The sequence below is a fragment of the Teleopsis dalmanni genome, chromosome 1 (assembly GCF_002237135.1).
Source record: "Teleopsis dalmanni isolate 2A chromosome 1, ASM223713v2, whole genome shotgun sequence".
NCBI classification, from domain to species: domain Eukaryota; kingdom Metazoa; phylum Arthropoda; class Insecta; order Diptera; family Diopsidae; genus Teleopsis; species Teleopsis dalmanni.
In genome coordinates, this window is record NC_051846.1 from 195,481,704 (window position 1) to 195,504,815 (window position 23,112).

The window sequence follows — 23,112 nt, forward strand, 5'->3', positions numbered from 1 at the left end:
GATGAAAGATATAAAGTACACCTCATCGAAATAAAGTAAAATGTTTTAGTAGGACTTGTGTCCAATACCGGGAATGTTGAGTTCATATCAAGAAAAATGGTGTAACGAGAAATGGTCACGTACCATATTTTTATATTATTCATAATTTATTAAAGGATATGCAATTCTTTATTTATATAGATTAGTTTTTAGATATGAAAAGAAAATATTTTATTGTTTAAGAATTCTAAAATAATAATAATATTCCATTAATAATAATATTTTTCACTGTTTTAAATAAATCACTGCACAATTAAGAGTCATAGAGCAAGGAGCATATATTGTTTCATATAAAGGAAACAAGATGTTCTGTTCTTATATTAATATTTCCAGGTTATTAGAACTTTATATGAGATTGAGTTTTGTCCACATTACTTCTAGAATATATAGAGTGAGTGTCATAGATTTCTAAATTTCAAATGTTCATAATTTATGGCCTGCCTTTTAAATCTTGTTTTCCGTTAATGATGTGCTTGGGTGTGTTGTTAGTCCATCTCTATTTCATTTCCATTTCTTACGTTTAATTGAGGAAGTACTAGAATGCAAGAATATAACTGTAATAAACCATATATTGTGAACTTACGTCTAAAATGATGTACATCAAAGATAGACAATTATAATGAAATTTTTTTATAAATTTGTTGATAACGAAAGGGGTTTACTTACACTTATTTTTCCTTTAACGAATCAAGTGTTTGTCTTAATAGGCAAATTCAGCAAAAAAAAAAAGTTTCTTATCTCTTCTGAAAGGTTAAATTAATCTTCCCTGCAGCACAAAGCGATTATTGTAAGGACTTTTTATATGCTAAAAATATTTACTCTTCTGCTACTTGTGTTAATATCTCTTATAAAGAATTTTTTTGCTGCGTGGATGGTTTTTGATTATTATTATGTATGTAGTATGTAGTTCGTTGCTTGTTGAAGTACTTTGTTGTTTTCACTTAGAGCACGTATCCACGCTTAGTTGACAGTTCAATGATTTTGAATTCCGAGAAAGAACTTAAGAGTATATGTCAAGCTTAAGTAGGAAATAATTTAAGGAGATGAATTTAAAAGTGTTTTTGATGAATACGAAAGAAAAAGAAATATATTACAATACGAAAAAAAATTAATAATTCTTCTTATTTACGAGTATCTTATATACTATCATAGCGTGGGTTTAATATATTACAACCATTACATGGCTTGAAGATATAAAACATAGAGACACAGACAATTTTTAAAGGCTGAGAATATATAAGTAACTTTATCTTATTACGTCAGTTTCATGAAATTTGCACAAATAGATACAAAGATTAAAATGTTTTTAGAGGTATTCATAAAATTAGTTATATGGTTAGATTTCTTATGTGTTTTTTTGTAGAGTTTAGTTTAAATTTTATTTAAATATTATTTTAGTAATATTTTTTTAATATTTTTTTTTAACATTATTATTTTAATATTGTTTTTATATTGATTTGTGCTGCTCGATTAACACTTAAACAATGTCTGACATAACATATGAGACCCTTGCTATTCTAATGGGTCATTATTTGAGCACAAGTTGGTTGCAAAATCGTCATTTAAGCCTAGCCTAAGCTAACATATAAAAGATTTGTATTAAAAAGTATTATTGCTGCTGCAGTTTAAGTATGAATTTAATAGGTGTTGGTATTTATATTATTACTCACAGAGTATCAGCTGAATCAAAATCAATTCGTAATATTTGATACTAAAAATAATAATTAAAATAGTTGATTTGAGACTAAATAATTACTTAATTAGGAATAAAATAGAAATAAACGGGGTACTAGCTCCCAACGAAGCGGAGCACTGCGATCTTGATTTATCTTCTATGCTTAATTATTCAATTACTTAATTTAATACATTAAAATTATTTTTTCACAAAAACAATTTTATGTTAGCACATTTCAGTCATTCAGTTGATGGTTATTTTACAGGGGTAAAAAAATCTTAGTATAGTGGTCACGTACGTAGCTAGGAGATGAACTGATATTAACTGAGTATAAAGGTGTGGAAGATTGATGCATCTGCTAAGATTATCAAATTCTTAAAGTACATTTGAGGAATTTTTTTGTCGGCAATGATGTATCTTTTTACGACTTTAGATATTCTACAAATTTCAACAGCTAGTTGTTAGATATAATTTTTGCTCTTGAGAAACAATACATACTTTATCGGGATATGTATTTTGCCATGATAAATTGAGTGCATACATTATAATTTCGATTCAATGGGATATTGCTATGAGATATAATTTTTGCTCTTGAGAAACAATACATATTTTATCGGGATATGTATTTTGGCGCAATAAATTGAGTGCATACATTAATATTTCGATTCAATGGGATATTGCTATGAGATATAATTTTTGCTCTTAAGAAACAATACATACTTTACATTTATAATATATACAATACATACTCATTTATAATAAAGAAAATCCAGTAATCCAGTAGATTACTGCGAAAATTATTTGGTTTTAAAGTTAATCGCTTCGAAGCTTATTTCTCATTACCGACTTGACAGGGACATCATCAAAACTGTTGGATATAACTGATAAAATTGTAAACTACGTCCGGTCGGTAAATATCCAACTGACTTGATGTGTGATTACTATCAACTTTTTATATTATAAATCATTATGTTCTGTGCCAGAATTATTGAAGAATATTTTGCAATAGGGCGGATGCAAGAGATTCATTTATAGTTAAACTACCCACCTTATTTAATAAAGTAAAATAATTTTATATTTTCATCTACTTCATTGACATCCTAAACGTCTATATATTAAAAAGAAATGTAATTTTTTTTAATTAATATATGTCAATGATTAAATGAAAGTGAAAGAGTCGTAGTAGTAGCGTTGTATAGAAATATATGTCCTTTCTTTTTGAAACTTCTTTGAAATGTCTTAAGGACAAACCGCTTGAATAAGTAAGTCAATTTGAAATCTTATCTAATACTTATTAAGCATTAAGCTATTTTTTTAGTTCTTCACACGGTATGAAAGTAGCATGTGCACTTAAAGTTACACTTTTTGAAAATTTGCAACTTTTCTTAATGAGTTTCGTGTTACTTAACATTGGCTTAAGTATTTTATGCTTTTACGCAAATGAAGCTAATATTTAACTGAAAAATGAATACTGAAACTGAGTATATGTGCCATTGGGATAGAGATGCACTGAGTGCTGAAGAACGTTTACAACCGAAACGCAGACTGGATGAATATGAATTTCAGATGAATTCGCAGTAAATGAAAACGTGAAATTTTTTAAAATTAAAAATTAAATTTTCATTCATACAGATATAAATCAGAAGTAAATATAACTTTTTTGAGTTAATTTTGTTTTAATAGTTAAAAGATACTGCATTGATTTATAAGGTATTATGATTTAATTATAAATTAAACATTGGTATAGTAATTTTTGTTAGTTTTTATTATAAATTGAAAGTTTTTTACTAATTGGGTTCATTAATTTTTTAAATATTTTTTTCTGTATGCAATTTAATTTCATTTAAGAACACTAAACCTTAAAGCATTACTGTATATTTTACGCTTTAATATTCTTAAATTTAGCCTTAAGCTTTTTTCGTTTGAATGAAGGCACACTATTTTGCTATATTTATTCTTCCACATTTACTCGCTTGCATATTTTTTGTTAGCTAAATTGTGATATCCTGTGCTATATCCTTAAAGCCGTCAGTAAAAAATGACGACTATCCATCTTCGTGAGCTCCGGGGAAGTTTGCTTTTTGCTGCTTGTGTCTGTAGTCTGCATTTTGACGTTTTAGTTAACATTTTAACAGCATTCCTGTTGATGTCAGCTGGCGAAATGATGCTATTGACCTTATTAGTGTCATTAACTGCAACAAAGTGAATAGGTTAAAAGGTTGAATATGAAATTAGGTTAGAAACTGTGTTGCTATTTCCACGAGTGCTGCAAGCGAAAAGTTAATTAAGTTAAATATTTTATTATATACACCAGTTATGGATCTTAGTGTAAACTCATTTTACATGGGATAGTGTTTAAAGATGCAGAGAAATATGTTAATAGCATAAGTATTTTAGGGGCTAATTGGTTATGAATGTATATTGTCAATTATACTTATTTAAAAAAAAATTGTGGCGTAACTACATTTTTAGGCCCATAAGCAAATTCTAAGTAAGGACCTCCTACCCTTTACACGAAAAAGTATAAAAAGCGTATATTAGACTTGCCAAGATTTTCGAAACGCATTAAAGGAAACGTCGAAAATACCATAAAACATATATCAGTATATGTATATATATACTTTTTCAGTTTAAACTACTCTCTTAGCTTTTGAACTCTTCGAATGAAACTTTACACACATACTTTTCGTGAGCGGACTCTATTCACCATTTGATTTGATTGAAATTGGCCTACTACTTCTTATAGATGTATGTATTTTGATTTTTCCAGCAGTACACTATACGCTGAGTAATAATATAGCAGATATAAATTACTTTCTTAAAATTGAATTTACTAATATGTTTATCTATTCGGTAGTAGATTGTTAGTATTCTAATCAAGCAGCTGATATATTTTCGCGACATATTAATAAAATAATTAACTTCATTTAATATTCAAAAAGAGCTTATCTGTATACAGAAGGGCTCTATAGACGTCTACATATCGTTGCTATTTTTTAAGTGGATTTTGTATTTCATTAAAATTATAACCATATGTTAATTAAGTTTTATGTTGTGGGTACCTACAAAAATGTTGTAAAATATGATTTATATATTCGTATGGATTTTTTATTATTCAATCTAATTACTTTACTGAAGTTCACGCTTATCTTAAGTATTGAATTCACCTTTGCAAGTGTATATATTTATAGTGCAAACAAAGTTGATGTATATCTAATTTTTGTATATTGACAATATTTTGAATATATGTTATAATATATATTTATTTTGAATTGGGTTTAAAAAATAAGTAGTTTTGTTACAGAGATTTCAAAAAGTAGTGAACGACAACAACAAAATTTTTATTTATTTTATTTTAATTAATTAAATTTTTGGCTGACCATATAGCTGTTTCGAGTATTGTCAAATACTCATCGTCATTGGACTTGGAATTATTTCTTGTATATAATTATTTGTGAATAACTTTTTGAGACTGTAAGTACCAAGGGTTAAACTCGTACCCTGCCAAATTAGAAGCTCAAAGTTAGTGTTAATAAGTCAACTGACTCAAAGCCGTAAATTAAATGTTCAATATTGTAGAAGGAAAAAATCTTTAAAAATATTTAAATCAATTTGATATTTAAATATATTTTAAAAATACTTTTGTAGTTTTTAACTTTATCAATAAACTCCATTATCACAATTATTTGTCTGTTCTTTTTAATGAATGCAATTCCTTTGCATTCATTTTCACTTGACAATAAATATTTAATTTTCCTTTATAATTACATTTATTTGAATTTATTCTTAACTGCATTGCTCTTATGCAATTTTTCTTTTCAACACTTTTTAAGTAGCTTTTGAGGACATTTTTTTACCATCCTTTTTGAGCAATTATTTTACTCGAAGATATATAAGAAAGAAAATAATCGTCGAATGCCAGGCAACGCCACACATAAAATTATAGTTTTAACTTCCGACCAATTTTATTTTCTCTCTTGTGAATTTATTCCAAAAAAGGGACACTTATCCGCATTATCCTTCACCCACTATGAATTTATTGTCATTTGTTGTGTCTTATTGTGTTTTTTCGTTACACAATGACACAACACAATGTATGTCGAAATGTTTACTACTGCACAGTTTTAAGTTGCTTCTTGGTTGTTGGTTGTTGGTTTTTTAAGTTTTGTTGCTTGTAATATTGGCGACAATGTTGTTGCATCCATTACTGTCAATGATGGAAAAATTGCAATTTAACAGATAAAATGATTTTTTCCATTTTGAAATTCTCAATTTTTGAGCCATAAATGCGTTACAGAAAAGTGACAAGAATAATTCAGGCGCTTCTCTGGCACTTATCACATGTGTAAAGAAGTACAACGATTGCTTTTTAGTCACTTAATAATGTTATAAGATTTATGAGCAAAATGGTAGCGTTGTTATGGTTATATTGTTATAATAATAATATTAACGCTTCTGTTGTTTCAAAGTACCTTAAGTATTATATGTATAGATTCCAACTCACTGTGATAAAGAATTCCCTCATTGAATGACTAATAAAAGCTTTGCTGTGATAGACACAGAACCAAGGCCAATTTTCAGTCTTAGTGTATAGTTCATTGAATCAAAGATGAAGGTTGCTTATCCACATAAGAAGGTGTTCAAAATGTAAGCTTTGGACAATAAACTTTATTAAAGCATTTGTCCAAAAACTGGACTAATAGATCTCAGAGTACTAATTGTAAATAACACAGAGCTAACATGGTTGAAGACTACATCACCCTGGGGGTATCATCACTAATTCATTAGATCAATCTCGTCTTTTAAATATAAACAACACAGAGTTCTTTTGTCTACTATAGCACTGCACTTAAAAGAACTATATTAGGATTGTTGGGTTATGATGCTTTGATTATAAATAATTTTCATATTCTATAGCCTGTCCCGATACTATTAGATTCAGTAAAGCATCTAAAATATTTGTTGTAAAATAGTTAATAAACTATATCAATTGTTTCCTATTTCTATTTCTTCTTCTTATTATTTTTTCCTATTTCTTCCAGTTTCGGGTTTGGGTATAATGGTAAACTAGGTAGTTATACTTTGCTAGAAATTCTTAGTGTCAAAGTTAACTCTAAAAATACATTTAGTCATATCAGTCACTTAAGTTGCATTCCAGCTTTTAACCTAGAGGGCATCTTTATTGTTTTGCCTAACATATTTTTTACGGAAATGATCACTGTAATTCGAATTTGATTTGTCTTTCATACATGATTTTCAAAGATGTTGTCATATTTTTATGTATCTCATTATACTCGTACTTTTTTCCATACAAAAGGAAAAAAGTTATTATAATTCTGTAAAAAATTGGTGTTGGAACTCAACTCCTTGTTTTTTTAGGAAGCATAAAATTTTAATTTCAGTGAATTTTATCTGTAATCGATATCTGCAGAACGGTTACTTTTTTGTCTTAGGATAACATAAATGAAAATCGTAATTACTTGGCATTTGTATTTTCTATTTTATTTCATATTTTCTCTTTCATATTAACCAGCTCAGTTATTGTCAGTTAGGTTAGCATATATTTTTTTAATAATTTAGAGTCATTCGGGAAAAGCAATTTACATTTTTTAATCAAATTTTCATTCCACTTTACTTTAAAAGCTTCTTTTGCTTTACACTGTTTATTCTTTTATTAATCATCGATAGAGTGTTTAATGATAAAGTCAAAAGAAAATAAATAGCAATAGAATTGTTTGTGGAAAAGAAAATTATTTGTGTGGTTTTTAAAAATACTAGATTTTTAAGTTTGTCTTGTTATTTAAAATATATGTCTTTTATTATTAAATTTTTATAATTACGGTATATAAACTTTTCCATGATTACTGGACATGGAAACTTCAAGTATTACCTCAAAAAGATAACTCTTGCTGAAGAAGACACTTGCAGACTATGTCTAGAAGAAAATGTCCAGCACTGGCAAGTAGGAGAAAGACTGTCTTGAGAACCATTGGGTTGCTGATGACTTGGCAGGCAACCTCAAGCTAAATGAGCTGCTTGCATTAACAAGCGATGTATTTATGCGAACGGAAGCCACTAGCTTTAACGACATCAGAGAATCATAGGACAAAAAAGGACCCAAGTCGTTTCGTGGTTTACTTCGGCTAATGCTTCACTTCTGTGTGGCCACTTGTTCAACGTTGCGCTGTCCCAACGTCCCACAATATATATATATATGTATAAATGCTATGTGTGAGGATTTTAAGCGTTTGTTATAATGCATCTAAATTTATTTGTTATAGCCATATATCGTATTTTTAATTAATTACGTTGAAGCTGGTTGAGCCAGTGCACTTGAGTACTTTTACCCTCTATTAACTGCATGGTATCTTCATAACCCCTCTTTACGCCTTGACTGGGTTATTGTTTATCACTTTAGCAGACTAAGCAATAATTGAACTCAGGTCTGCATACCTCCCCGAGAAACCTGTAACTATTTTGAGATTCAATAACGCGGTGTTGGTAAGTCTGTCAGTTTTCGTAAATAAATTCAGGGCTCTATCCTTTATGTATTTTTTGATCGGATCAATCTTGAGGTCCCTGAGGATGTCATGCGTCCTAATGTACTATGATACCTTAAAAAGTTTTCTCAGAGCCTGGCTTTATACAATTTCTAGCTGGCGAATAGTAGTGTTTAAAGTTTTGCTAAACGCTTCTAAACATCAATATAGAAGTGTACTTTTAGTTGTTTATATTTCTTTATTTGCATTAATTTAGCAAATCTGTATTATCTGAAATATATTCCAGTATAAAATATTTTAAATTCTATTTTGAATTATTTCATATTTATATTATTCATATCTGTTTATAAAATGCAAAGATTTCAAAATAAAATTTTTAAATTTTAAATTATATTTTTATGTAGTGCTTTGCCACTATAAAATAAAAATATAAAACCACTAACAGTTAATTATATTCCATATCATATCGTATCTCACGTTTATAAACCGATCTCAGCGAATTTAATTTTCAAATTTATGGTAAAAGTGGCTTTATTAAATTATGACAAAAAAGTTGCTCATGCAATGAATGGTGCTGGTTTAAGCCTTGTTTAATTGAGCGAACTCATATGAATATTCATTGAACTCTTGCTCCAATTAATTTAAGCTTCAGCACCCTTCAATGGTGCCAGCCACTTGCAATTGCATCAAACATTTTAGCCGTAAAAATGATTTTTTGCCCACAAATAAATGTGTGTGTAAATTTAATGGTATTCATGTCGTTTTTATTACAACTGAGCGAATTTAAATTGAAATACTCAAATGAAATTGGAGCCAATTTACATACAAACGCCAGCTACTCAATGTTCGACATGCAAACTTATTTTTATTTGTCCACTTTTTGGCGTTCATACAATTCGTGCTACCCCTTTGCGAAAATGTTGGTACAACGTACCAACGTAGGCTCCATAGCCAGTGTTGGGCTTGTCGTTTGAATTGTTGGTACATGTGTTGACGTTTGTGGCTGGCTGCACTGCCAATGAAAATTTATGGAGCTGGTCGCGTGTGTTGTCCTCGTTTGTAAAATTGGTAAAATTTATAAAAGCCAATATGTTGCTTTTACGAGGCGTAGGTGCATTTCTGGGTGAGGCTCTGCCAAACAAGCTATTTTCAATTTTCTATGCTTGCGGCGGTTTTAGTGTTGGTAGAGTGGTACAATAATTTTACAAAATATTTTTGTTTCTGCTTCTTTCAATAAAACATTGCAGTTACTTAGTGACTTTGAATTATTTGCTACAATTCTCATAACTTTAACCAATTTTTGGTGGTTTTAAATGTTATTAACATAAAATTTGGAGCTTTTATTCGCAACATTGCTTTTTTGTAAAATATATAAGTACAGAACCGCGAAAATGTAATATTTGTAATAACATTAATTTATATATATATAAATGTAATGACTTCAATTCACAACAAAATAGCTTAAAACAGGGCTGTCCAAAGTACGACCCGAGGGCTACATGCGGCCCGCGATATTTTTTTCATCTACGCAAATTTTCTTTTGGTGTTCTGGTTAAACTACATTATATTATTTTTAATGGTGTACTAAATAAATGAATTTAAATTAATAAAACTAAATTTAACATTATTAACGGTATTTTTATTTTTCTCTAAAACAATTCTGAGCGTCTATATTTGTTTCTGCGGCTCTTCAATCTGTACAGTGATTTCTATTGCCTCGCGATCGCTACTGGTCTGAACAGCCCTGGCTTAGTGCACAAATCTTTATTTGAACTAATAATAAGGCTTCATCTGCCGTTAAATTATTTTGTCTCATATGCTCAGAAGTTTCTCTTGAAAGAACTATATACTTTATTACATTGTAATCGATATAACTCAGCTATGCGGTGTTCCGTAAATGGTTTTATAGGTTGAATTTAGTAAAATCTACATTAAGTAGCATTATATAAATATAACTTTAAAATCAAAACTTGCATTAGGGCAGTGACCTATTTTGAAGCTTATAATAATTCTTCATCTTTCGTTAAAATACTTTACATCATCTGCTTAAAAGATTATATTTCTACACCCTTGGAAGAACCATAATACTTAATAATATTAAAATCAATATAACTCAATTATACATGTGGTGCGTATAGGTTTTTATAGGCTGCATTTAGTGAAATCAACAAAATAAAGTGTTATTAAGTAGCAGTCAATTATATATCAATAAATTTCATATTTTTTAATTACAATATTTTGTTAATTATTATAATTATCAAGTGTTAAAGTATGTTTACTATACTTTATTAAAATATTCTGGTTTGGTTTTGCTCCATCTCGAGCTCATGCGTTCAAGCCACAACGCATCAATGACCAAAATAAATGACATGTTAATGAAATCAACAAACCATGAAACAGCAACATTCAAAGGCATTAACTGCACAAACAAGTCCACCTCGCAGCATATGAAATTTCCGTTGATCCTTATTGACACTTCCATTCTTTGTTGGTTGGCTATGCCGACGTTTTCAGTCGTTGTTTTTTGTGCGTACTGTACGCATAAAATGATAAGTCATATGAAGTTTTCATAATGCAACTCTGTGCATATTCGCTTGACATGATTGTGTATGTCCTAGCATATTTGCTTGCATGTCCATGTAGAGAATGTTCTGTGTTAACGTTCATAATCCATCCTGGTCGTGTATGGGCTGCAGTTTGATGTATAAAATATTGACAAGGAAATTTCATTTTTGTGCATTGTGCACTAAGCATGAAAGTCCAATATTGTATCTCCGTTTGTAATTAAACTGCAACTGATGTATGTATCTATTATGATACTACTATGTATCTACTACGTTTTATGATACTTTACTTATTCCTCTTCTTAGTAGTCCAACGATTTGGGGCTTTTTATAACATAGTACTAATACTAATAGTTTGTTTTGTATGTGTCGTATTTTTGACTTAGTTTTTCGATTTTTAAATACTCATATGGGAATCAAACGTAGTCCTATTTGGAGAGACTATTCAGTTAAGTAAACTGATTTTTAATTATGTTCTACGAGTATTTTATTGTTAATGTTTGTGTTGGTACTTCTATATAACTATTCATCAGTTGAGTTTTGAATTTATTGTTTTATTTTTTATGGAAATTGATTTTATTATTTGAATTTAATGAAGAATTGATGAGTTCTAAATAATGCTGGTGTGATTATAAGTTTAAAGTTTGTTGGTAAAAGCAAGAAATGAAATTAGAAGCAATGATATTTCATTACCATAATTACCATAATTTGAGGAATACACAAATTAGTCAGTGAGATAGGTTGGACTCTGCAGAAACCCCCCAGCTATCAAAGAGTAAAAGTGCCTAGATGCACTAACTCGGAAAAGACTCATGATTTTTATGTTTTTTTTGGAACTAAAAGACATAAACACCTAGAAATGCAAATGCAAAGTGTAATTTAGACTCAACTTATCCGTTTGTGTCATACAATTGATTATCTATAAATTGAATGATGTCTGGAATTTAAAACATTATAAGGTAGCAGCAGCATTAATTTGCCCAAGTTAATTTAAGTTTTCGTCCTATGTTCTTACTAAGAGCGGTGTCTTTACCCAATGTATTGTAGATAAATAGATTGTAAATATACTAAGGAAATAATAATAATATTAACTTAAGATACTTTCCCCTAGATCAGTACACAATAGATACAATACACAATAGATCTTGTAGTTTGCAGTCTACCATTGTCCCTTATAATAATAAATAAGCATACCAAATCACAATATGAGCTGGTGATATTAAATGGAATAGTCGTTATCTATTGAATATCATTTAGAAGTATTCATTTTCTGATGGTTTCAATACTTTCTGTCTTAATTATCTTAGATGAAATTTTCATATATCATAAGGTATACGTTCATCATTTTTTTTGTAAGTTTTTTTGATCACCATGAAGTATTTTCTGCCCACAAACATTCCTTTTTTCGACAATATTAGACAATACTTTTTATACAAATATTATATCTTTTTCCATGGGAGCGATAACTACGAAATCTGTCGGGCAGTTGAAACATTGTTAGATATGTGGCGACCCAGTAGGCTATGCTTTTATTGAATTTAAAAAGGAAAATTCAATTTTAAATATTTTCAAGTTTCTGTTTTGGGATTGTGGAAAACGTTTCCATTTTTCTCTCGTGTAAAAAGTTTGATTAAAAGATTATTAACATCATAAATTTTGAGAGTTTTATTTATTAGCAAGGTTAATAGACCCTAGCCAAATTGGTGACCCCGACGTGATCTGAACGAACGGTTACGTTTTTCAAAATTAATTGAAATATATTATTGCGAGCAACACTTTCAAACAGCATGTCTTTGCCAACGAGCAACGAAGCCGCAGCGGTGCAACGAGAGAACGAATTACGGGAAGGTAATCTGAATCGTGTGTCCGTCAAGGTACCGCCATTTTGGCACGAAAGACCAGAAATTTGGTTCGCGCAAATTGAGGTGCAGTTTGCAGTCGCCGATATAACTAATGACGCTACGAAATTCCACACTGTCGTTGCAGCGATCGAGTCCAACGTTGTTGCTGATGTAGCCGATGCCGTTTTACATCCTCCGGCAACTGGTAAATACAGTAATTTTAAGAACCAGATTTTAGAGCGGTTTGGTGAAAGTGAACAACGCAAGATTCAGAGGCTCCTTTCTGAGGTCGAATTAGGAGATCGTCGACCATCGCAGTTATTAAATGAGCTGACAGCGCTAGCGAAGGATAAAGTCAGTAGCGAATTCCTGAAGTCACTTTGGCTCCAGCGTCTGCCTCCGCAGGTACGTGCCATTTTGCAGACATCAAATGTTGACCTGGTAGAATTGGCTAAACTGGCTGATAGGATTTGTGAAGCGGGCGATTACCATCAATTAGCTGCAGTGTCATCTCGTGTAAGTAACGATTCGAACGAGACAGCCAGGTTGTGCCAGCGTTTGGATCAGATTGAGCAGCGATTGAGCAGATTGGATTTTGTTGGACGCCAGCCGTCGAGAATGCGACAATCCTCACGCAGAAAGAGTCGAACGCTATCGCAGTCCTCAAACCACTCTGGTTGGTGCTGGTTTCACAGTAGGTTTGGAGAGCAAGCACGCAGATGCCGTCAGCCATGCACGTTTACATCTAATTCAAAGTCAAAAAACTAAGCATGCCGCAATCGACGTCGAGCCGATTGGAGAGCAACGCAATTATAGCTCGACTGACAGTACAAGATCCGGCGACGTCAACCGCTTTTCTTATTGACACCGGAGCGGATCTGTCTGTACTACCCAAAAAATTCGGTACCAAACGAGGTAAGTCAGTTGCTTTATCTTTACCCAGCTTATTTGCTGCTAATGGCACGCCGATACGCGCATACGGCACCAAACGTTTGTCGTTATCCCTTGGTTTAAGGCGCGATTTCCCATGGACGTTTGTGGTGGCGGATGTAAATTTTCCCATAGTCGGCGCAGATTTCTTGAGGCATTATGATTTACTGGTTGACATGAAACGGAAGCAGCTAGTAGACAGCAAGACGTTGGTAGCAGCGAGAGGCGCGGCAGCAGTTGGGCAGGTGAACGGCATCCGAGCCAACATTAGTGCAGGTGACTACAGTTCTTTGCTGATTGAATACCGTGATCTAGCCACATTGCGTGATAACTCCCGCACGTGCGACACGCAAGTTGAACATTTCATCGAGACCACTGGTGCTCCAGTTTTTGCCCGTCCACGACGTTTGTCTGGAACAAAATTGGAGGAAGCAAAGAAGGAGTTTGAATTTTTGTTGCGAAAAGGCATTTGTCAGCCGTCAAAGAGTCCTTGGGCGAGCCCATTGCATATGGTTAAGAAGAGTGATGGCTCGTGGCGACCATGTGGTGACTATCGTATGTTGAATGCGAAAACGAAGCCGGACCGGTACCCGATCCCTTTCCTGCACGATGTAACAACCATCCTTCATGGAAAGAACTTATTTTCTAAGGTTGATTTACAGAAGGCATATCACCAGATTCCAATGGCAGAATGCGATATACCGAAAACAGCGATTACTACTCCTTTTGGGTTATTCGAGTTCCGTTGCATGACATTTGGTTTACGTAATATAGCTGGTGCAGATAATTGCGTGGCCGATACACTTTCGCGTATTGCTCAAATTGAATTTGAGGCAGCGGAAGTAGACGTGATTGCTAAAGCGCAAGGATTAGATGACGAGTTGCGCGCGTTACTGGATCATCAAGCCGATACATCTTTGAAGCTCGTGGCGTACAAGTTACCCATCAGTAATACTGAGGTTTTTTGCGACATTTCTAAAGGTGTTATGCGACCGTTTGTTCCAGCCAGTTGTCGTAAGTTAGTGATGACAAAACTACACAACTTAGCGCACCCAGGCGTAAGAGCGACACGCAGACTGATCCAAGCAGGTTTTGTCTGGCCAGGTTTAGCAAAGGATGCAGCTGAGTTTGTTAAGAATTGTATCGCATGCCAGTTGTCTAAAGTTAACCGGCACACCAAGTCACCTATAGGCTGTTTCGCAGGTGTAGACGAGCGTTTCCAACATGTGCATATGGACATCATCGGACCACTACCACTGTCGCAGGGTAAAAGATACTGTGTGACGTGCATCGATCGTTTTTCACGATGGCCCGTGGTGATTCCTGTTTCAGACATGACGACCGAAGTCATTGCTGGCGCGTTTATCGAAGGATGGGTAGCACAGTATGGTGTTCCTCATATTATCACGACTGATTTAGGACGTCAGTTTGAATCAACGATCTTCCGAGAGTTGTCCAGACTATTGGGTATCAAGCATATTCACACCACAGCATATCACCCCCAAGCGAATGGGATGGTTGAACGTATGCATAGGACGTTGAAGGCTGCTTTGCGATGCCATAATTCTAATGACTGGACGCGCACACTCCCATTGATTCTGCTGGGGTTACGGACTTCCCCAAAGGAAGATCTAGGCGTCAGTTCTGCTGAAATGTTGTACGGAAACCCGTTACGTGTTCCAGGACAGCTGTTGTCACAGAAATGCCAAAAGCCAGGTGAAACCGATTTCGTTTCATCACTTCGTAATGCATTGGCTCAACTGAAGACAATCAACGGCAGCAGACACGGGCATCACCCAGTCTATGTTCCGAATGACCTCCTAACCAGCAAGTTTGTGTTCGTGCGTGTTGATCGGGTGAGAGCTCCATTGGAACAGCCGTATGAAGGTCCGTTTCAAGTTCTTCAACGAGATGAAAAATATTTCGTTATTAACAGAAGAGGGAGCAGGTGCACCGTCTCGTTAGACAGATTAAAACCAGCTTATTTGACTAACGATGAACTTACCGGCAAGCAGTTTTCGCCACTTCCTTTAGTCAATCATGAGCGGAAACAAGCATCCGAGAAGAAGGTTCTTAAACTGTCGGCCGTTTCTTCAAAGGTTTCGCGTTCTGGCCGAACAGTGCATTTCCCAGCGAAGTTGTGTGACTACCGCGAGTAACTTCTCTTCATGTGTAGCGCGTCGTCGCCCGTACTCCGTCGCTAGGAGGGGGGTACTGTGGCGACCCAGTAGGCTATGCTTTTATTGAATTTAAAAAGGAAAATTCAATTTTAAATATTTTCAAGTTTCTGTTTTGGGATTGTGGAAAACGTTTCCATTTTTCTCTCGTGTAAAAAGTTTGATTAAAAGATTATTAACATCATAAATTTTGAGAGTTTTATTTATTAGCAAGGTTAATAGACCCTAGCTAAAGATATGTTCAATTCCAGAAATTGAAGAGAATTGGATATAAAACCAGAAAGAACAATTTGCAAGTACACTCAATCGTTCTAAGACAAAGATGGCTCTTTATACAGAGATAAAAGACTTCAAAGGAAATTTAAAGAAAATTATTAGAAATTCGAGATTGGAGGCAAATTGTTCTCTAGCTCCCAGATATCTACATTATATATACATGCATAATGCGAGATAACATGAAAACAATATGAAATGAGATGATGTATATAGTTTTATGAAAATTTTGAATTTTTTTAAATAATAATTTAAAATTAATTTTGAAACTGTTTTATCTAAAGCACTGCCTTTATATTCATAGCTGAAATTTATAAACTATAAATAATTTTTTTCATATAATTAGCAAAGAATGCCAATTTATGAGCAAAATCTTTTTTATACAAAAATTGTGATTTAATTTATTGACATAAAATGAGAAGACCCAAACCAATTTTACATGCATTGTTGAACCTTTAAAGGATCACATTGAATATTTTTTACCTTTAGATATACACAACATTAATTTTCGTATTTCATAATATATTTGAGTTCAGTATTAATCTTTTTATTTTAGTTTTTTTTTTGGAATTACAGGCAATCTATAAAAAACTTATTCAAAAAAAATTATAAAATATTGCTGTGATTTTTTGCAGATTTTTTATGCAGTTCTTTGTGTACTTTAATCCAAAATAAATAAAATTTTTTTAATAAAGCTTATTAGAATGTGAAAAATGTGAAAAATGTGAAAAACGTTAATAATTATTTTACAGGAAGAGCAAAATTTTTCAATTAAAATTTAACTACCTGCATACAGAAACGCTTCTGTTACAAAAGCTAATAATCTCTTACATTATTTTACTATTAGTGTCAACAGCGTTTTTTTTAAATTTTAATTAAAATTGATATATCCTTTGATGTTAATCAAAAGAACAGACTTTTTATATCTCGTCACTATAGAAATTTAATCGTTAAATTATAACTCTACTGACAATATTTGTTTAATTTTATTGATAAATGGCAGGAACAAATTGAATACATCGTTAGCGCATTAATAATGAATTATTGCAACATATATCATTCTTGTTGAAAAAAAAGGATACTGGAGAAAAAATCAAATATAAATTATGACTTTGTTACTGACAAATATATATTGCATATACTATTGTGCCATTGTTGGTATATCCTTTTGTTGAGTTATGGCCACTTCCGCGTCCACATTACCAGGCGGCAAAGATACAGGAAAATAAAATTTAAAAACTTTTATCCTGTGAAAGTCGTTTGCTTTTAATGGTGAAATTATACAAAATTGCTTTAATCTGAATGAAATTATTTTTAAATTTAAACAATAATATAATTTTTTGGTTATAAAATACAATTAAAATACATGAAATTGCAAAGGAAAATTTGCAAAAGAACTTTATGCTTTAAAATGGATGAATGATCCATTTGAGTAAAATAGGAATTCAGAGCATAACTTGCAGATTAACATCATATTGCAGACTTGGCTAAGAAACTGAAAGAATGAAATTCGTCAGATATTCCTATAAAAATAAATAACTATTTGCACGGATAATAACATTACTGCATAATATTCTTTTAAATAAATTTTATGAAACAGTATACTTATATTTCGCAATCATACTATTATATGAGGTTTGGTAAGGTTCGCCAATATGATTCACTTTGGTCTACTGTACCATTATGTTGCTTAATATTACTATTAAGGTAAATAAAAAAACTTCTATTGTTTTTTTTAATTTATTAATCCATCTTGCGGTAGAAATTTACTACTGTTGAGCAGAAAATATTCTATGCAACTGCTTAGCGCCGGTAAGACGTAGACTCCACTACCTTGAAAGCGGGCACCCACTCAAATAGGTAAAATTAAGTCCACAGCAATAACGAGATTTATAAATAGTCTAGAATTATTATAGTTGGGTCTTTAGGTGCACAGTAGATCTTTTAGGTTGGGGTGCATTTATAGCTTATTATTTAATAAAACCAATCTTTACACTTGATAGCTAACAATAAGTATTTAAATCTTTATATTATTTACATATGTGTTACATATATTGGAAACATGTATAACTATCACAATATGTTATATACAAAGAATTATAAGTTACTTACAATATAATAGCTATAATATACATTATATAATATATAATTTGTAATACATATATATAATATATATATATTATATATATATAATAATACATATATACCTATATAATGTATGATATATAATAAAAATGAATATATAATATATATAAATAATATAAATATATAATATTTATATAAAATGTAAAAGCTTACTTTATGGACTTGAAATAGCTTCGTTGCAATGGGGTCTGAGTAGTTAAAGTTCACCGAAATCAATCAAAGCACTATATTTGTACACACATATCATCATAGATAATGAATAATAACTGTTTTATAAGATAGAATTTTTTTAAATTACTGGAATTGTCCAAAAGTTTGTCTTCAGCCCTCCGTAGTTAGTTTTTGACAACCGGTTTAGCCACTACTTATATATCACAGTCCTAGAAAGAATACGGAACTACATATTATATTCAGTTAATATTAGGTTTAGAGATTTTATATTTTTGCAAATAGATGAGGAAAAATAAAGAATAATAATAATTAGAATAAATATTCAAATAAGATTAAATTTGACTAATGCCCGGACGGTTGGTTCTTTGTGGGCTTGAGTATTTAGTTGTATAGACAAGTTTTGTGGCTAAACGATATAAAGTGGGTACATAATTTCTCAATGTATTTTTCTTTTTTTCTATATGGATTCTTTTTTATTTCTGATAGCACAGAAAGGATTTAAATTTCTGTTGCATTCGAATTGGTAAACACTTAAAGTTTATATATTTAAATTTATTAAAGGATGCAGTTACATAAGGTTATTATGTTGAAAGTTAAAAGAAGATTGGGGTTTGCGTTAATATGTAATTAAAAACAATATACAACCAAATCGACGAAATGATGCTATTATATGGGATAACAACGTGTTCTATGTTGAAAGGGGATTAACTGTAGAGAAAAGAGAATATTAATCTATATATATTTTATTACTTAGAAACAATTTTTTTTCCACAAATAAAGTCATTTAGTATAGTATACTATAGTAGTACAGTATATATAGGCAATGATGGAATAAATCTCTTCCATTGCAATATATTTTCTGTTATCCTTGCTAAAATCTTTCTCCTTTTTAAATTATTTTTGTCTTAATTGTTAAAACAGTTACAACAGTTTTGTCCAGACATAATTTTTAAGGAAAACTCCCCTCACATGAAAGCAATATAATTCATTCATACAAGAGCAGTAGAATAGCTAATGTAAATGCAGAGGAAAAAGTACTTCAGTAATGAAGTTCAAAGTACAGAAAAGTATGGCAACAAAGTGTAGCAACAAAGTTGAATAAATGAGTATGTTTACAAAGTACTTCCGTGGAGCACGCAAGTACGTGAGTTGTGAACTGCAGCAATGTAAGCTGGAGTTTTCTTCAGCTAGACTGAATTCTAACAAAAACAAATTCATTTTTTTTACGCTGCAATTTTTTAAAAAAAATAGAGTAAATAATTGTTGTAAACTAAAAATTTTTTTTTTAACTAGAAGTCGTAAACTGCCGCAGAAATATTAAATTTTTGCTACTTTGTTTAAATAAAATTTTGAACGTTTTTTGTTTAAGTTAAATGCATATTTAGTTAAGAAAAAATATCCAAAAATTTTAATAACTGAAGATGGTTTAAGAATATTATAATATTTATTCTATATTACTTAAATTAGTTGTTTTAAAATGCTTTTTAATGTGATTAAAATTTAATTAAATATTAAGAAACAATGAAATAGGAAATATTATTTTGTTGTTTAATATTTGTTTATAACAACTTACATTTGGATAAGTAAACTTTAATATTTTCATTGAAGTTTTATTTAAAAAGTGAATGGCTTTTCAAGTGTTATAAATCAGCATACTCTAATTTAGTTACTTCCTAAAAAACAATCTTTAAAGTTAGCCGCAAGCAATGATCAATTAGTTCTACTTACAGAATAGAAGAAAATGAAGTAAAAATTGCTAGGATACTAGTCACTAAAAGGAACTTGGTACTGCAACTAAACAAATCATAGAAGAGTTCGAACAGTAATGAAGAAAAAACAACAATAAATTTAATTAATTTATTGAAATTAGGTTGCCCGTACAATGCTGTTTCGAGTATTGCCAAGTACTCATCATCAGTGATCATTAGGAAATATTCGAATGTTTTATTTAATTAGTTTATAGTTCGTATATAATTTGTTGGACTGCAAGTGCGAGACTTAGAACTCGTGCAAGTCAAATTAAAAATGAAATTTTTTGTTGTTATTTCTTCATTACTTGTTGAACCTTTCCAATAGTTCTTTTCGTTATAAGACGCGCTACATTCGACAACAGAAATTAAAATGTAGTATTTATATTCTGCTAAAAACCGCCCTTAATTAAAAAGAATACATCCGGGTTTTCCAGTTAAAGCTCAAATATATTAAAAACGAAGAAACAGCTTTTTGTCTTGATTGTTAGACACAGTGTTGCACCAATAGTGTTATCTTTTGGTTAGAATCCACTCTTCCATCAGATAATTAGTTATACTGATATAGTTTATGAAATAATGTAATAATAATTCGCAAATTTATTTAATAATTTTAGTACAACAAACATAATTTCTTAAAGTAAATAAATATTGGGTTATACTCAAAACAGTTGTACCTAAAAAATGTAAAAATTTAACATGCTAAAAAATACAGACCTAATTATTTTATTAAAGCAAAATTAAGATCTGATATCTGCATTGACTTCAAAGCTTCTTTTCTAAAATTTATTTATAAAAATTATTTTCTATATAAATTATACAGTTATTATTAAATTTTATACGAGTATATATTTAAAATAAATATTTCTTATCATTTCAGGTACGTGATTATAAACTTAATAAATTTATTCGTACGAAAGTAAGTTAAATAATTTTTATAATATCACCTCTTTAAGCTTCTTTAGTAATAGCATATAAATAAATAATCTGAATATAAAAGGTTTTGAAATATTTCAAGCACTTGAGGAATTAAATTTTTATTAGTTTACTCCTTAAAAAATATATTCCATATTAAAAGTTTTATTTAATGTTGCTGATTTTTATAAGTAGAATTTCTATAAAATTAAAAAATAATATTTATAATTAATTATCTATAAGTTGTTATTGTTTTGTAAAAGAAATTTTATAATTTTCAATTGTTTGCCATTAAAGTGAAGCCATAACTTAATTTTTCGCATTTTCTCTATTACAATCTAAAAAAAAATTCAAAGTCTATTTGAAGACCTTTGCATTTAGTTTCTCTTATTATGCAAAAATCATATTTTTTTACTATTTTCAGTTCCCTAAAGCAATTTGCATTATACTATAGCAAAGTCATCGCAGATTTGTTATTTGCATTTTGTCTGCCGCTCCTGTCAATTCCATTACGAAAATAAATAGAGCAAAAAGTGTTCAACTAACCTCAGTTTCCACAAAAGTTACCCTTATCCTTATCCTTAGATTGTTGTTGTTGTTGTTGATGGTGTTGTTGGTACTGGTAACACCAATCTATAGATTCAAGTGCTTTTGTCGGGTTATTTGTGGCTTTTATGCTCCGAAACTGTTTATTTTCTTGAACTGATTGACCCGGTTTAGTGGTGCAAATCGTTGTTGCAGATTGTTTTGCTGATATATCCACTGTTGAATTTATTGTTTTCGCAAGTTTGTTTGTTCGTTTATTCATTGTGGATAATTCGAAGTCTGTGCTTAGTCTGTTGCTTCTCAGAAGGCCAACAAGAAAATGAAGTAAAATAACATTTTAATAAAATAGTAACTTTTCACAGCAACAATTTAAACTTTTTATAACTTTTGTTTATATGCAGTTAAGTCCTTTATGCGAAGAATAAAATTACAAAGCAAATAAAATTACTAGACTGTTTCAAATATGTTAGTCTCGATTTAGAATATTGCAGTAAATAAAGTAAAATGTAGCATAGCAGTTCTTATATTTAGTAAATATTTGACATTAACTAAATTTGTTAAAAAATATTAAATATTTTTTTCCCTTTGTGTTTGAATCGTTTTTTTAATTATAAAACTCACTAAGAGTTATAATAATTATAATCGATAATTAATTGATAATTATTTAATGTATTTATATGTATTTAATGGTTTGTAAATGCTTGCTTATTACATTATTATATATATAATGCAAGTAACACTCTTATCCTATCTTCCTGTTATTGATATTTATAATATCAATTAACACCCGAGGTATCTCAAATCCGGCCTCTGCGCTTGGTTTCATTAATGGCAGAGCTATGCGATATTATTCCATCGCCTGATTATTACCAAACGGGTCATGAACATGTTTGTGTGGAGAAGTCCTGTTTGACTTTTACTTGGGCATCTGAATCCACATCACGGGTTCGTCTAAGGTTATTTGAATAGAGATAATAAAATACCACGTTTTTATAAAAATTATTTAATTAAAAATGTATTAACTTATATAGTACCTATGGTACAAACGTTATTTATTTGTTTGATAATCGATTTCATAGAAATTAAAATTCTTGATGTTAAGCTCTTTACAATATAAAATATAAGGTCAATAGCGATAATAATTCTCCTTCGGTGTATATGATCAGAGAGTCTAACCTCAAATCTAATTTAATAGATTCTTCATTTATTTCTCAGTACCTCATTTGACACAATATGCTGTGACTTGTTCTTGTTGTACTTGTTCGGTAATCAAGATCAGAAATTTTTTTTAAGCTTGGCTATTAAATCATTGATGTGTCTTTACCTCGGTTTGCATCCATTATGCAGTGGTAGATTCATATATATGAAGTCTAATAAAGACTATTAAAACATACATAAAGTCCTCTTATATATATCATAATCTAATTTTATTGATATAAAAATAAAATATATCTCAAAGTATTTAAAAAAAATACTAAATAATTTGAATCCATGTAATAAGTTCGTCAATTATACTATTAAATTGTTGACTAATATTTGATTTTTTATAAAAATTTGAAGAATAATACTTCACAGGGATATGTAAAGA

General features: G+C 30.7%; 2 protein-coding genes across 2 annotated transcripts in view; both read left to right on the forward strand.

The window, feature by feature from the left end:
• LOC119671074 (loricrin) overlaps positions 1-23,112 on the forward strand; it is a gene marked incomplete in the record, with an annotated part of 302,007 nt that overhangs the window by 136,538 nt on the left and 142,357 nt on the right.
• Positions 12,566-13,387, forward strand: LOC119667002. Its single transcript, XM_038076280.1, has one exon. It carries the CDS (start codon positions 12,566-12,568, stop codon positions 13,385-13,387), a length of 822 nt encoding a protein of 273 aa, XP_037932208.1.

Excerpts from the sequence above, each read along its gene's own strand:
- LOC119667002 (XM_038076280.1), top strand. The coding sequence starts at position 12,566 with ATGTCTTTGCCAACGAGCAACGAAGCCGCAGCGGTGCAACGAGAGAAC.